At 45.6% G+C, this 16799-nt stretch overlaps 1 protein-coding gene across 1 annotated transcript; it reads left to right on the forward strand.

The window, feature by feature from the left end:
* Positions 1 to 1175: 1175 nt before the first annotated feature.
* LOC132575474 (serpin B3-like) lies at positions 1176 to 15083 on the forward strand. The gene is made up of 7 exons (XM_060244273.1): positions 1176 to 1356; positions 3928 to 3972; positions 5310 to 5453; positions 6977 to 7094; positions 10671 to 10813; positions 12751 to 12906; positions 14685 to 15083. The coding sequence occupies exons 1-7, from the start codon at positions 1189 to 1191 to the stop codon at positions 15081 to 15083; spliced, it is 1173 nt and encodes a 390-aa protein (XP_060100256.1). The 5' UTR covers positions 1176 to 1188.
* Positions 15084 to 16799: the final 1716 nt, after the last annotated feature.

Consider the following 16799-nt stretch of genomic DNA (forward strand, 5'->3'; position numbering starts at 1 on the left):
ATAAGGCTCAAGTCTCTGCTGGAATGGCCTTGGGTTAGCCACAGCTCTTGCAGGAGTTGTCCTTAAAAGGGCAGCTCCTGTGAGAGCCCTCTCAGCCCCACCCACCTCACAGAGTGTCTGTTGTGGGGGAGGAAGGTAAAGGAGATTGTGAGCCGCTCTGAGACTCTTCGGAGTGGAGGGCAGGATATAAATCCAGTATCTTCATTTACCTCACAGGGTGTCTGTTGTGGGGGGGAAGGTAAAGGAGATTGTGAGCCGCTCTGAGACTCTTCGGAGTGGAGGGCAGGATATAAATCCAATATTTTCATTTACCTCACAGGGTGTCTGTTGTGGGGGAGGAAGGTAAAGGAGATTGTAAGCTGCTCTGAGTCTCTGATTCAGAGAGAAGGGCGGGGTATAAATCTGCAGTCTTCTTCTTCTGTCTTTGTCCAATAAAAGGACCAAGCTGTAGGTGATGTGAATGACCTTTGCCTCAGACCCTGGAGAGCCACTGTTGGTCTGGGAAGACAATCCCAACTTTGATGGACCAGTGGTGTGATTCAATATAAGGCATGTGTATTCGTGTGTGTGATTTCCTCTAGGTTAGGATTAGACAACTCGTTTTTGTCAGATTAGACTACTAGAGTAAGCAAGCTGGCCCAAAAGCCTTGAGAAAGTTTACAAGGCAAATTTCCGTCCAGGGGCTGATTAATATTTTATATAAATGACAAAATAAACAAGAGTGACCTGTACATCTCCCCCCCCCCCCCAAGTAACTTTAAGATCCTGAATTTACAGCTCTGTCTCAACAGGGATCATTTTGTATGAGTTCCTTCATTCACATTTAAAATGAGCTTGGATCTGTTTTCAGAGCATCTTAGGCAGGGGTTTTTTGGTAGCAGGAACTCCTTTGCATATGAGGCCACACACCCCTGATGTAGCCAATCCTCCAAGAGCTTACAGGGCTGTTAGTAAAGGGCCTACTATAAGCTCCAAGAGGATTGGCTACACCAGGGGTGTGTGGCCTAATATGCAAAGGCGTTCCTGCTACAACAGAAAGCCCGGCTCTTAGGCAATGGGAAGTTGCCAGATCCCATCCATTAAATGTCAGAGATCCCCCATCATGTTGCTGTCCTTTCCTCCTTTTAAGACAACTGAGACCACAAGAACTAATCTGATCTTTTTGTCCCAGGTACAACCGACGCCACCATGAGCTCCCTCACTGAGGCCAATACCAGGTTTTGTGTGGACCTTTTCAACGTCTTGGCCAAGGAAAATCCTAAAAAGAATGTCTTTTGCTCCCCAATGAGTATCTCAGCGGCTTTGGCCATGGTGTATTTGGGTGCCAGAGGTGACTCTGCTAAACAGATGGAAAGGGTAGGTATCACTTCCCTAACAACTCTGTCTCATGTAAAAGGACAGGTCTCTCATAGGAGGCCTGTTTTTGCATTATCCCAGCTCTATGGAAACCATCAGGAAGTGCTTTCCATTGGTACCTTCAGGGATGGAATTCTAGCAGGAGCCCTTTTGCATATTAAGCCACGCACCCCTGATGTAGCCAATCCTTCACGAGCTTACAGTAGGCCCTGCACTAAGAACCATGTAAGCTCCAGGAGGATTGGCTACATGGGGGGGGGGGGGGGTGGCCAATTATGCAAAGGAGTTCCTGCTACAAAAAAAGCCCTGGTATTAATATAACACTGTGGAATGGCCAGAAAGAAGTAGAAATCATGCAGCAGGCTGCATTTTCTGTCTACAGGGTGCAATTGTGAGGCCTGCGGGGCTTGGATTTGGCTCTAGAATACAAAAGCTGCCTGAACATCCTAAAACAGGGGTGTCAAACTCATTTGTTATGAGGGACGGATCTAACATAAATGGGACTTTGTTTGGCCAGGCCACGTGAGTCATAAAATGTATTGCCAGGTAATAATAATAATAATAATAAATTTATTTTTGTATCCCACCCTCCCCCGCCAAAGGCAGGCTCAGGGCGGCTAACACGACACGGTATATACCATGATAGTAAAATACAACAAACAATTAAGCAGTTAAAACAGATACAATTACATTCATAAGTTAAATTAAAATTAAATAGACAGTTAAACCATTGTGAATTATACATTTCAGTGCTACAGTTCAACTATATCTAGGAAGGCTAGATGTCATTTCCCGGGTTTCATCTTAATGCACGCTGAAAGAGGGCAGTTTTACAGGCCCTGCGAAACTGATTTAGGTCTCACAGGGCCCGCACCTCTTCTGGTAGTTGATTCCACCATTGGGGAGCCATTGTTGAGAAGGCTTGCTCCCTCGTTGATTTCAATCTAACCTCCCTTGGTTCAGGGACTTTTAAAAGGTTCTGAGAACTAGATCTCAGTGCTCTCTGAGGGACATATGGGGAGAGGCGGTCCCTAAGGTAGGAAGGTCCTCGACCATATAGGGCTTTAAAGGTAATAACCAGCACCTTATAGCGAACTCGGTACACAATCGGCAGCCAGTGCAGGTCCCGCAGCCTAGGCTGCACATGTTCCCACCGAGGTAGTCCCACTAACAGCCTGGCCGCTGCATTCTGCACTAGCTGCAGTTTCCGCATTCGGTATAAGGGCAGCCCCATGTAGAGGGCATTACAGTAGTCTAGCCTCGAGGTGACCGTTGCATGGATCACAGTTGCCAGGTCTCTACGTTCCAGGAAGGGGGCCAACTGCCTCGCCCTCCTAAGATGGAAAAAGGCGGATTTAGCAGTGGCAGCTATCTGGGCCTCCATTGTCAGGGAAGGCTCCAGTAGCACTCCCAAACTCTTGACCCTGCACACTGGAATCAGTGACGCACCATCGAAGGTTGGTAGGGAGATCTCCTCTCCCGGCCCGCCGCGACCTACGCAAAGGACCTCGGTCTTCGCTGGATTCAGCTTCAGCCCACTCAGCCTGAGCCAGTTCGCCACGGCTTGCAACGCCCAGTCCAGATTTATAGATAAAGCTGGGTGTCATCAGCGTACTGGTGGCAACCCAGCCCATACCTCCGGGCAATCTGGGCAAGGGGGCGCATGTAGATGTTAAATAACATCGGGGAAAGAACTGCCCCCTGAGGCACCCCACAGTTAAGTGGGTGTCTCTGGGACGGCTCTCCTCCAATCGCCACCCTTTGTCCCCGATCTTCAAGGAAGGAGGAGAGCCACTGTAAGGCTAGCCCCCGAATTCCTGCATCGGCGAGGCGGCGGGTCAGCAGCCGGTGGTTGACCATATCGACCGCCGCCGACAGGTCTAACAACAGCAGTACTGCCGAGCCGCCTCGATCCAGAGGTAGCAGAGATATCAACTTTATAAAGGACCAGACAAACACAAAGATTTAAAAAAAAAAAACCTTAAAAGATTCTTAAAGGATTAGTACTTTTGCAATATTTTATTTACCATTTTTTGATAACTGACGCCTCTCGCTCTAAATTATTGCATCAAAATCTGGAGACAGTCTGTGCTGTAGCAGTCTTGAGTATGCTGTTCAGGTGTGTGTCTGGAAGTCGCAGACCTACTTTTATTGACATCCATTACAGAAATCTCATGGTCAATGCTTTGAGTCTAAGACCCAGGGGAAAACATGAAATGGCTGGGCATTGCAAGCTTTTGTACATAAGCTGCTTCATGTGCTGGTCAGTCAATGGAGGCTTTGCTCTGTAGCTCCTGTGCAATTGAGCAAGCCTGGCAAAGCAAGCTGTGACGCAGATGACAGTGGGTTGTTTGCGGGTCTGATGAGAGCCGCACACTTGACACCCCTGTCCTAGAACATGACTCATAATAACAACCGAGTTGAGGGGGGGCATTATTTGTTCTAGTCATCCTCAGCAACCCCCCCCCCCAAAAAAAAGGTAATTACACCAAATTAGCCTGAAACAAGCTACTAGAATTTCACAGATTACAAATGTCACCCAACACCTGCCACTTTTGTTTTGTGTTACAGGCTCTTTGTTTCGATAAGATCACTGGATCTGGGAGCAGTTCCCCAGTAAGTATGTTTCACTGCCTGAACAGGAGGGATGGGAGAGGGATGGGGAGAGACACATATCAGGGAAGTTTATCTGCTTAGTGTTAAATACAACCAATTACATGAAAACATGCTAGCAAGATATGATTAAAAATATTACTGCTAGAATCTCTTCGTCAATTGGCATATCTGACCAGCCAAGACTCATCCTTGTCATCAAGCCTTAATGCTTTCCTTTGTACACTGAATGAGCTGGGATTCTTGACAGAAATTTATTTATTACTCTGAGTGTTTAAAGAAAAAAGGTAAAGCAAGCACCAGACATTTCTGACTCTGGGGTGATGTCGCATCACGTTTCCGCGGCAGACTTTTTTACGGGATGGTTTGCCATCGCCTTCCCCAGTCAGCTACACTTTCCCCCCAGCAAGCTGGGTCCTCATTTTACCAACCTCGTAAGGATGGAAGGCTGACTCAACCTCAAACCAGCTACCTGAACCCAGCTTCCGCTGGAATCAAACTCAGGTCGTGAGTAGAGAGTTTGACTGCAGTACTGCAGCTTTACCACTCTTAGCCATGGGGATCAATGTTTAAAGAACATAGTAGTTATTCCTTGATCTGGTTTTCATTAATTTGCTTTTAAATGGTTATTCATTGATCCGCTGAAAGCCAGTTTGGTGTAGTGGTTAAGTGTGCGGACTCTTATCTGGGAGAAACAGGTTTGATTCCCCACTCCTCCACTAGCAGCTGCTAGAATGGCTTTGGGTCAGCCATAGCTCTCACAGAGCTGTCCTTGAAAGGGCAGCTTCTGGGAAAGCTCTCTCAGCCCCACCTATCTCACAGGGTGTCTGTTGTGGGGGAGAAAGATAAAGGAGCCGCTTTGAGTTTCCGAGATTCAGAGTGGAGAGTGGAATATAAATCCAATATCATCTTCAATATCTTCTTCTTTTTCCAAATCCTACTCACCTATGGTTGAAGGGGTAGGAAATAATACAAATTTAAAAATATAATCTTTATCTTAATAATAATAATAATAATACTTTTTATTTATATCCCGCCCTCCCCGCCAAGGCAGGCTCAGGGCGGTTCACAACACAAATACATTATACATCGACAGTTATACTTATAAAATCATGATTAAAAATAGATTACAATTTTTTATTAAAATTAACATTATGGTGCTATAAACATTAACATGGATGAATGGTTGGGGCAAAGCATGGAATGGTTAAGGTAGACCATGCAAATGAAAATAGCAAATATCATGAGGAAGAATAGAGATCTCTTAAAATATAAACATGAGTATGAAGGACTTTGCGTTCTTTGTTTACAGTCCTACTGAACCAACTTTGCTTTTGAAGGCTAAAGGAACTCAGTGTGATACACCTGGAGGACTGCACTCCCAGTTCAAGGAGCTCTTGGCTGCCGTCAACCAGCACAACAAAAGCTACGCGCTGAGCATTGCCAACAGGCTATATGGAGCAGAGGAGTATGCATTCCGTCAGGTAGGCATCTCAAGCTGTGAAGTCAGTAGAATTGTTGCTATTTTTTCCCCCGAAATAATGTCTCTGGTCTAGCTATTTGTGGCTATTTCCCATTGGGAAAAATGGCCATTGGTCACAGCCAGGGCTCTTTTATGTAGAAAAAGCCCAGCAGGAATTCATTTGCATATTAGGCCACACCCCCTGGCATCACCATTATTTCATATAGAGCTTTTTAAAGAAAAAGCCCAGAGGGAACTCATTTGCACAATAGGCCACACACCCTGATGCCAAGTCAGCTGGAACTGTGTTCCTGTGCGTTCCTGCATAAAAAAAAAAGCCCTGGTCACAGTTGATCCAAATCTGCCAAGGGATCCTTGGGGCAATTCCATGGGGAAGACAGACCTTCCACAAGAGGCCTGGCAGATTTCAGTGGAGCCCCACCTGCTGGCAGTCCTGGTTTCAAGGTTCCTTAAATACTTGGTGGGCTTCTCCTCTTGCCAGGAGCTTTCAGAGGCCCATATCCCTGTGTCTTGACCTCAAGTTATTTCATGAGGTCATTAGGGTCTGCTCCGCCCCTACACTAGGGTTGCAAATCCCCAGTTGGAAGCAGGGGATCCCCAGGTTTGAAGCCCCTCCCCCCACTTCAGGGTCATCAGGAAGCGGGGGGGGGGATAGAAATGTCTGCTGGGCACTCCATTATTCCCTAGGGAGACCGATTCCCATAGGGTATAATGGAGAATTGATCTGTGGGTATCTGGAGCTCTGGGGGGGGGTGCTGTTTTTTGAGGTAGAGGCACCAAATTTACAGCATAGTATCTGATGCCTCTCTTCAAAACGCCCTCCAAGTTTCAAAACAATTGGACCAGGGGGTCCAATTCCGTGAGCCCTCAAAGAAGGTGCCCCTATCTTTCATTACTTCCATTTAAAAGGTGTGCGATCCCTTTTATATCTGACGGCCAGAGCTCCCTTTGGAGTTCAATGATGCTTTTCACACCCTTGCTCCTGGCTCCACCCCCAATGTTTCCTGGCTCCACCCCAAAGTCCCCAGATATTTCTTGAATTGGACCTGGCAACCCTACCCTACTCAGGAGTGTTTTCACAGGTGTCGGAGAAGGCCAGTTTTCATGCACCTTCCCTGTGAGGAAAAGCTGAAGAGTCTGGGACTTTTCAGTTTAGAAAGACAACAAAGTGGGGGGGGGGGGGTTGGGTGGGCAGGGCTTTTCTTATAGCAGGAACTCCTTTGAGGCCACACACCCCTGATGTAGCCAATCCTCCAAGAGCTTACAGTAGGCCCTGTAAGAAGAGCTTTGTAAGCTCTTGGAGTATTGGCTACACAAGAGGGATGTGGCCTAATATGCAAAGGAGTTCCTGCTACAAAAAAAAAAGCCCTGCCCACCCCAGCCCTCTTTGTTGTCTTTCTAAACTGAAATAGTCCCAGACTCTTCAGCCTTTCCTCACAGATGAAATTTGAGAGGCTGGTGTGCAAAATTATATTTTTTTTCACAATTGCTAATTTAAAACTATTTTGTATTTAATATGTGTAGCAATATTTACGTTGCACAGAGGAGCTGTATAGTGCTCAGCTGGAAAGAGTTGACTTTCTGCACGCTGCAGAGTCAGTAAGAAAGAAGATTAATTCCTGGGTCGAGAGTCAAACCAATGGTAAGAGGTCAAAGGTCTCATTTTCAATGATGTTGAAACTCATCATAACTTATGATTTGGAGTTGGGAGTAAGCAGTGAAGTGGCCAAGTTTGCAGATGACACTAAATTGTTCAGAGTGGTGAGAACCAGAGAGGATTGTGAGGCACTCCAAAGGGATCTGTTGAGGCTGGGTGAGTGGGCGTCAACATGGCAGATGAGGTTCTATGTGGCCAAGTGCAAAGTAATGCACATTGGGGCCAAGAATCCCAGCTACAAATACAAGTTGATGGGGTGTGAACTGGCAAAGATGACCAAGAGAGAGATCTTGGGGTCATGGTAGATAACTTACTGAAAATTTCAAGACAGTGTGCGATTGCAATGAAAAAGGCCAACGTCATGCTGGGAATTATTAGGAAGGGAATTGAAAACAAATCAGCCAGTATCATAATGCCCCTGTATAAATCGATGGTGCGGTCTCATTTGGAATACTGTGTACAATTCTGGTCACCACACCTCAAAAAGAATTTTAAAGCATTGGAAAAAGTGCAGAAAAGGGCGACTAGAATGATTAAAGGTTTGAAACACTTCCCCTATGAAGAAAGGTTAAAATGCTTGGAACTCTTTAGCTTGGAGAAACGTCGACTGCAGGGTAACATGATAGAGGTTTTCAAGATTATGCATGGGATGGAGAAAGTAGAGAAAGAAGTACTTTTCTCCCTTTTTCACAATACAAAAACTCGTGGGCATTCAATGAAATTGCTGAGCAGTCAGGTTAAAAGAGATAAAAGGAAGTACTTCTTCACCCAAAGGGTGATTGACATGTGGAATTCACTGCCACAGGAGGTGGCGGCGGCTACAAGCATAGCCAGCTTCAAGAGGGGGTTAGATAAAAATATGGAGCAGAGGTCTATCAATGGCTATTATATATATTTGGCCACTGTGTGACACAGAGTGTTGGACTGGATGGGCCATTGGCCTGATCCAACATGGCTTCTCTTATGTTCTTAACTTAAGAATTTACCTTCTGAATTGGACCAGTTGTCTGTCTAGTCCAGCAACGTGTTTCATAGAGCAGCCAACCAGTTATCCTGGATGGCAAACAAACAAGGTATAGCGGCCATGACTTACCTCCTAGTGCTGGTAAAAAACCCAATACAGAGGAAGCCATGTAAAAGGTATACCAATGGCAAAAACGCACACAGCTGGAATTATTATTATTATTAGAAGAAGAAGAATTGCAGATTTATACCCCGCCCTTCTCTCTGAATCAGGGACTCAGAGTGGCTTACAATCTCCCATATCTTCTCCCCCCACAACAGACATCCTGGGAGGTGGGTTGGGCTGAGAGAGCTCTTATAGCAGCTGCCCTTTCAAGGACAACTCCTACAAGAGCTATGGCTAACCCAAGGCCATTCCAGCAGCTGCAAATGGAGGAGTGGGGCATCAAACCCGGTTCTCTGAGATAAGAGTCCACACACTTATTCACTATACCAAACTGGCTCTACACAAAATATAGCAAAAATACATGTGAAAATAGTACATGTGAACATTTTCAGACACTTCTCCATACAGGTTCAGTTGAGTTACCGCGACTTGAAGTGGACAAGGCTTTTTCGTGTCAAATGTGGGAGATTTCTACTCAATTAGTGCTTATGCCTATCGAAGAGATTATAAAAGTGTATATGAGTACTATTTTGAGTGAAACTACTCACATTGCTTGCTTTTTACAGGTTGCGATCCAAATCAGAGAGGCTTTTACTCATGCATAGCCCACAGCTATTTTATGTCATTTAACTTTTGCTGGGTTTTTTTTAAGGTTTTATTAAATTCTATAGTGTTATTGTTGGTCTTAAAGTATACTGTACCCTTATATCAATGCCAATAAAGGTCTATGGTATGGTATGGAGTGTTTGATCCACTTTAGAGAGTCTTGTGTAAATTGATGCATTTTGTGTAATAATTCCATCCTTGTGCTCGTATTCAGAGGTTTGCAGCCTCTAAATATGGAGGATCCATTTAGTCCAGGGGTCCCCAACCTCCAGTCCGTGGGCCAGTCCCGGTCCATGGCCTGTTAGCAACCGGGCCGTGAGTTGTATAATGATTTCATTATATATTACAACATAGTAATAATAATATGATGATATTGGATTTATATCCCACCCTCCACTCCGAATCTCAGAGGTCGTTTTCGCACTCACCTTCCGCCGGCGCGACTCCCCTCTTCACCGCGCAGGATCTGCGCGGATTTCGCACTAAACGCTGCGGAGCAGCCAGAAAAGCCGGAAGCTCCCGGCGCAAAAGCCGCTCAAACTGAAACCGCCAAAAAGCAGTTTGGCGTTTGCGCGGCTTTTGTGACGGGAGCTTCCGGCTTTTCTGGCTGCTCCGCAGCGTTTAGTGCGAAATCCGCGCAGATCCTGCGCGGTGAAGAGGGGGGTCGCGCCGGCGGAAGGTGAGTGCGAAAATGACCAGAGTCTTCACAGAAGCTAGCCTTTCAAGGACAACTCTGCGAGAGCTATGGCTGACCCAAAGTCATTCCAGCAGCTTCAAGTGGAAGAGTGGGAAATCAAACCCAGTTCTCCCAGATAAGAGTCCGCACACTTAACCAACACTTAACACTTAAACTCACAAACTCCTCAGCCTCATAGAAAAGGCACTCCAACCCCTCATCCTGGTTGCCTTCTTGTTTGCTGCTTCTAGCTCAGATCTCCAATAGCCAATCAGAAGCCCTGCTAAGCAAAAGCCTGCCCAGTTTCTAAAAATGTTTGATAGGCACCAGGAAAGGTGTTGGGAGCGCCATGGCGCTTTGGATTCAATGTTGGGAACCCATATTTTAGAACTTAATCTCTGGTCACCTCAATTTGACTCAGTTATTCAGACGCTTCAGAGGAATGAACATGAATCATTTTGTGGATTATCTCACTAGATTTAACCTGGTTAAATTAAGAGGGATAAACACATGGAATTCACTGTCACAGGAGGTGGCAGCAGCTACAAGCATAGACAGCTTCAAGAAGGGATTGGATCAACATATGGAGCTGAGGTCCATCAGTGGCTATTAGCTGCAGTGAAAACATTGTGAAAGCAACGCATCCCAGAGTCAGAAACGACTGGTGCTTGCACGAGGGACTACCTTTACCTTTTTATTGTTGGAACTCTTTGTTTGGGGCAGTGATGCTCTGTATTCTTAGTGCTTGAGGGGGGGGCACAGTGGGAGGGCTTCTAGTGTCCTGGCCCCACTGGTGGACCTCCTGATGGCACTTGGGTTTTTTGGCCATTGTGTGATACAGAATGTTGGACTGGATGGGCCATTGGCCTGATCCAACATGGCTTCTCTTATGTTCTTATGTTGAGTTCTTATTTTCAGTTCTCATGTTGAGTTCTTACTTTCAGTTCCTGGCAGTGAATTCCTTCAATTCATGAAAGAGCAAAGGGATAAATTTATATTTTGTTGCAGTTTTCAATTTATTTTGGATTAATCTGGACATTTTATAGATTCTCATTAATAGTGATTAACATTTGCTTAGAGAAATGAGTGAATCATTAAAATATTTACTTGCCTACAACAATATATTTTCCTTGAATTCATTTCCTTAAAGGTAAAATCAAGAATCTTTTTCCTCCTGACTCAATTGATGAATCAACCGCTTTGGTCCTGGTGAATGCCTTATATTTTAAAGGAAAGTGGAAAAAAGAATTTGCAAAAAATGATACAAAGGAAGCACCTTTTTGGATAAGCCAGGTACAAGATGTCTAAAAACATGTGGAAAAAGACGTATCCCTCCACCACTGTTGAGTGCCCTACTGAGCTATAGAGCTGCTGGGGAAAGATGTGTTTTAAAGTAGTATTGCTATAGAGAACACAGGAAAACATACTCCTCAATCAAGTAAATGTCTTATATCACTAGTAAAATTAATATATGATATCCAATTGAATACAAAACTATTTAAAATGCTTTATGCATATATCTTCACATATACCTCCAACAGTATTAAAGTACTCAAATCATATGTCTCCAACAATAACAAGGCAATTTTCCTTCTAAGCTGCAGAGTCTTGTGAACAAAAATTCTACTTTGTGAGCTACTGGTATTAAAATTGTGAGCTACTGGCATTAAAGCTGTGAGCACCTGCATAAATTATTGTGCTCTGGGGTCATCCTTCCTGAGCTAAGACAAAAATGTGTGGGCTGGAGGCTAAAAATCTGTGAGCTAGCTCACGCTAACTCAGCTTAGAGGGAACACTGCTGGTAAGTTGGTCTCCAACAGTAACAAAGTACTGGTAAGCGTCTCAGTCCACATCTCCTTAGACAAATCCACTCTACAAACAAAAGTCCTTAAAACAGAATCGTCAGAAAATCATTTAACCAGACAAAAAAACTCTGGAAGACAATGAAACTCTTAGAAAAACGCTGGCGTCGCTTCCTCTTGAGGTCCCTTGCCTGACAATCGTTTCCACCAGAAATAAGGTCTTGTTCAAGGACTGGGATTTCTTCCTCACCAATAATTTTACACAGAGTGGTAAAGCCTTCCAGAGTTACAAGAGTGGTCAAGCCGACCTACATTTTGAAAATCTGGCAAGCTGTATTAAATTGCATAGCGTATATTAATCTTACTAGTGATATAAGACATTTACTTGATCGAGGAGTGTATTTTCCTGTGTTCTGTATAGCCGAGTATTGTTGTCTTAACACAGGAGCCCAGTTTTGCTATTAAAGTAGTATTGCTACAGCCTCAATTGGTGGGGTTTTAAGATGTACTCTGTGACTCTCTGGCTGTATAAATTTTCTCTCTTCTGTCAATGTGGTATATTCGTGGCTCTGAGGAATGCAAAATATCTCCCTCTAATGTATCTTCCTAACAGAGGACTGCCAATCCCCAGGGGATGCAGGGGATACCCTGATTTGGAGGACCTCCCCCCTCCCCCCACTTCAGGGTCATCAATGGTTCACTTGTGGCATCTATGGGTGACCGGTTTCGGTGGGGAGAAAATTTGTGGTAGTGGCCAGTGCCTAGCTCACTGTTCACATAGAGCTCCAAACTAGTAATGGACTCTTAAGCCAATTGTTTGATCACATTGGGGCATTTTAAGATCAATGAATTGTGTACTTAGTGCAAGCAAGGTAGAAAAAGCTATTCGGGCAATGAAGGAGACAGGCCAGCTTCACATCTCTAGTTTGGAGTCTTAGTTAGAGGGCCAGGGCTTTTTTTGGAGCAGGAACTCCTTTGCATATTAGGCCACACACCCCTGATGCAGCCAATCCTCCAAGAGCTTACAGTAGGCCCTGTAATAAGAGGCCTGTAAGCTCATGGAGGATTGGCTGCATAAGAGCAGAGGTGGAATTCTAGCAGGAGCTCCTTTGCATATTAGGCCACAAACCCCTGATGTAGCTAGCCAGTCCTCCAAGAGCTTACATAAAAGAGCCCTGTAAGCTCCAGGAGGATTGGCTACATCAGGGGTGTGTGGCCTAATATGCAAAGGAGCTCCTGCTAGAATCCCACCCCTGCATAAGAGGGATGTGGCCTAATATGCAAACAGGTTCCTTTCACAAAAAATAGCCCTGTAGAGGGTCAAATGATTACAATGGACCATTTGCTCGTAGTTTGGCATGTAGCCAGCCCCTCCACTTTTTCTTGGTAGCACCACCCGTGACGTTGCTATTGTTTTATTTATTTCAGAATCAGAGCAAAAATGTGCAGATGATGAGTCAGAAAGATGTTTATAATTGGAATGAAATACAAAACCCCCCAATTGACGTGCTTGAACTTCCCTATGACCAGTGTGATCTAAGTATGCTCATTTTGCTACCACTTGGCAAAGGAGGTCTGAACCAGGTAATGTGATTTGATGTCTGAATGAACGCTGATTCCGCGTCCCCCCCCCCCCAAAAGGGCAATAGTGCTAGAATTGCATTTCGGGTCATACAATTTCAGATGACCTCCAGAGATGCCTGTGTCAGGGAGGTGCAGCGCTGCTGCTACTCTTAGATCTAACAGCAGAGTTCAACGTGGGTGATTATGCTTTCCTGACCCACCACCTTGCCAAGACAGGAGTTTGGGGGTCTGCCTTACAATGGTCTCCCTGCTTTCTCCTCAATTGGGGACAGAATGTGACACTTGGTGTGGGAGTGTCCCCGCAATTCCCACTTAAATAGCCAATTGAGAGCCAGTTTGGTGTAGTGGTTAAGTGTGTGGACGCTTATCCGTGAGAACCAGGTTTGATTCCCCACTCCTCCACTTGCATCTGCTAGCATGGCCTTGGGTCAGCCATCGCTCTGGCAGAGGTTGTCCTTGAAAGGGTAGCTGCTGGGAGAGCCCTCTCAGCCCCACCCACCTCACAGAGTGTCTGTTGTGGGGGAGGAAGGGAAAGGAGATTGTGAGCCGCTCTGAGACTCTTTGGAGTGGAGGGCGGGATATAAATCCAATATCTTCTTCTTCTTCTTCTTCTTAAATGCAGAGTGTCACAGGGGACGATTCTCTCGTCATTCACGCCCCCTTGCCCAGTTGGTCGGGGGGGGGGGTGTTTGGCTGGAGTGTCACCAATATGCAGATGACACCCAGCTCTATCTGTTAATGGATGGCTGTCCAGACTCTGCCCCAGGTAATTTGACCAGGCCTTAGTTTGGAGGCAGTAGCTGGATGGTTGAAACTAAATCCAATGAAGACAGAGGACCTGTACCTAGGTTGGTGGTGATACTGGGTTAAGTCAGGAATTAGGCACAATAAAACCCAGAGCTTACTCGTTGTGGGAACAGTTCGTAAGCTCCAGGAGGATTGGCTACATCAGGGGGGGTGTAGCCTAATATGTAAAGCAGTTCCTGCTACAAAACAAATCCTGGGTATTTCCCCATTTTTTTTTTGTGGGGGAAAATATTAGAAAGTTTATCAGATCTTAGAGTTTAGCAAAATTCTTACAGGGTGGGTTGAACAATGGAGCCCAGAAGCAAGTATTTAGGGGGGAGGGGTAAGAAAGAAAGAGCACAATAACATTTAGAGGTTCTGGAGTTCAGCTCCTGCCCAAAATGAGGCCTGCCTTGACAAAAATAAACTGGTTTTGACAAACCAATTGAGGAGTTTATCAAAGCATTTTTCAAGAGGGTTACAAGATTATGCATGGGATAGAAAAGGTAGAGAAAAAAAGTACTTTTCTCCCGTTCTGACAATGTGAGAACTCGTGGACATTCAATGAAATTACTAAGCAGTCGGGTTAGAACTGATAAAAGGAAGTATTTCTTCACCCAAAGGGTGATTAACACGTGGAATTCACTGCCACAGGAGGTGGTGGAGACTGCAAGAATAGACAGCTTCAAGAGGGGGTTGGATAAGCATATGGAGCAGAGGTCCATCAGTGGCTACCAGCCACAGGGTATTGTTGGAAATCTCTGTCCGGGGCAGTGATGCTCTGTATTCTTGGTGCTTGGGGGGGGGCACAGTGGAAGGGCTTCTAGCCCCACTGATGGACCTCCTGGAGGCACTTGGGGTTTTTTTGGCCACTGTGTGACACAGAGTGTTGGACTCAATGGGCCATTAGCCTGATCCAACATGGCTTCCCCGCTTTCCCGCAGTTTAAGTTACTTGTATTTATTGTATGTTGCTTTGTTTTTACTGGACAGCTTCAGGAAGAGCTCACCTATGCAAAATTTAAAGAATGGACCTGTCCATCAAACATGAGGAAGCAAGAGCTGGATGTTTATCTACCAAAGTGGAAGCTCGAAGAAGAATATGGACTCTCTGCCACTTTACAAGCTTTAGGAATGAAGGATGTTTTTACTAGAGGAAAGGCCGATTTAACTGGCATGTCTGAAAGTCGGGATCTTTTTGTTAGTGCTGTAGTTCATAAAGCTTACATAGAAGTAAATGAGGAAGGTACAGAGGCTGCAGCGGCTACGGGTGTAGTGGCAAGCCCTACCAGTGCAAGACAAGTGTTTATAGCTAATCGGCCATTCCTTTTTTGCATAAGGCACAATAAAACCCAGAGCATACTCTTTGTGGGGACAGTTCGCAACCCTTAAATAATAGAGCACAGGGCTTTTTTTGTAGCAGGAACTCCTTTGCATATTAGGCCATGCCCCCCTGATGTAGCCAATCCTCCTGGAGCTTACAGGAGGCCCTGTACTAAGAGCTCTGTAAGCTCTTGGAGGATTGGCAACATCAGGGGTGTGTGGCCTAATATGCAAAGGAGTTCCTGCTACAAAAAAGTCCTAATAGAACACATTCTTTTTACAACTCAGTTATAAACCTAGGATGTTGTTGTCTCCCCCCCTTCCCCCAAAGGAAACGTCAAGCCCACGAGTCCACCACCAACCTGACAAAAGGAGATTGTAAGCCGTTCTGAATCTCTGATTCAGAGAGAAGGGCGAGGTATAAATCTGCAGTCTTCTTCATAATCATGCTGCAGATGGGGAAAAACCTCTTGGAAAAAATCTGCATTTAACTCCGGAAGAAGAACAAACTGCAATTAAGCTGACTAAAGAGACGCAGAAGTAGGTGGGACTGAGAGAGCTCTCTCAGAAGTTGCCCTTTCAAGACAACACTGCGAGAGCTCTGGCTGACCCAAGGCCATTCCGGCAGCTGTAAGTGGAGGACGAACCATTTCTGGACCTTGCCTGAGACTTTCTGAAGTCTACCTTGGGTCTGGAAACATCCTCCAATAAAGAAAGCCATTATGCAAGACAAAATTTTGGTCCTTGAAACAGGGTCGTATTAACAATTACGCCAAGTAGGCACTGGCCTATGGGCCCCCACACCTTTAGGGGTTCTGGGCTGGCTTCCCCCCCCCCAATTTCCCCCCTGCTTGCAGCCCTCCCAGCCTGCCCAAAAAGCCAGCAACTGAGCCGCTCTTTGCCTGATTTGCCTGGCGCTGCTGCTGATGGTGTCATCGCCAAGTTTGCCTCTCTCTGCCTCTCCCCTGCAGCTTTGCTAAAGGGGCTTTTGGGAAGGTGCCTGCAGGTGCAGTGGTGGGCAGGTGCTCTGACTCTGAGATAATTTGCAAGCCCCCCCCCCTCCGCCCGAGATTTTGACTGCTTAGGGGCCTCCACATGGTTTAATACGGCACTGCTGAAAACAGACGAACTTGTCATGTCACCAATTACAATTCAGAAGTTACGTGGTCGGGAAGCAACATTTATTTCAACCTGGCTAGCCAGAGCCTTAAATTTAGAAGACAGTGTTGCACCTGCAATAACCAATGCCTATCAGTTGGGACCTCCAGCATCAGCCTGCCCAAATCACCCGCGCAACATACTGATACCAGCCAGCTTGGTGTGGTGGTTAAGTGTGCGGACTCTTATCTGGGAGAACCGGGTTTGATTCCCCACTCCTACACTTGCACCTGCTAGCATGGCCTTGGGTCAGCCATAGCTCTGGCAGAGGTTGTCCTTGAAAGGGCAGCTGCTGTGAGAGCCCTCTCCAGCCCTGCCCACCTCACAGGGTGTTTGTTGTGGGGGAGGAAGGTAAAGGAGATTGTGAGCCGCTCTGAGACTCTTTGGAGTGGAGGGCGGGATATAAATCCAATATCTTCTTCTTCTTCTTCTGATACAATTTAGTTACCCTCAATCAAGAGATAAGGACCTCCATGAAGCTAGGGCAAAAAGATCACTTTTATATAATGAGAAATGAGTTGACTTGTCTGCAGAAGCCTTAGAAAAGAGGAAGTCAGTGTTCAATTTTGTTGGAACTCATCATCAAGCATAATACTTCAACATCAGAGAGCCAGTTTGGTGTAGTGG

This window comes from Heteronotia binoei, chromosome 7 (genome assembly GCF_032191835.1).
Source record: "Heteronotia binoei isolate CCM8104 ecotype False Entrance Well chromosome 7, APGP_CSIRO_Hbin_v1, whole genome shotgun sequence".
NCBI lineage: Eukaryota > Metazoa > Chordata > Lepidosauria > Squamata > Gekkonidae > Heteronotia > Heteronotia binoei.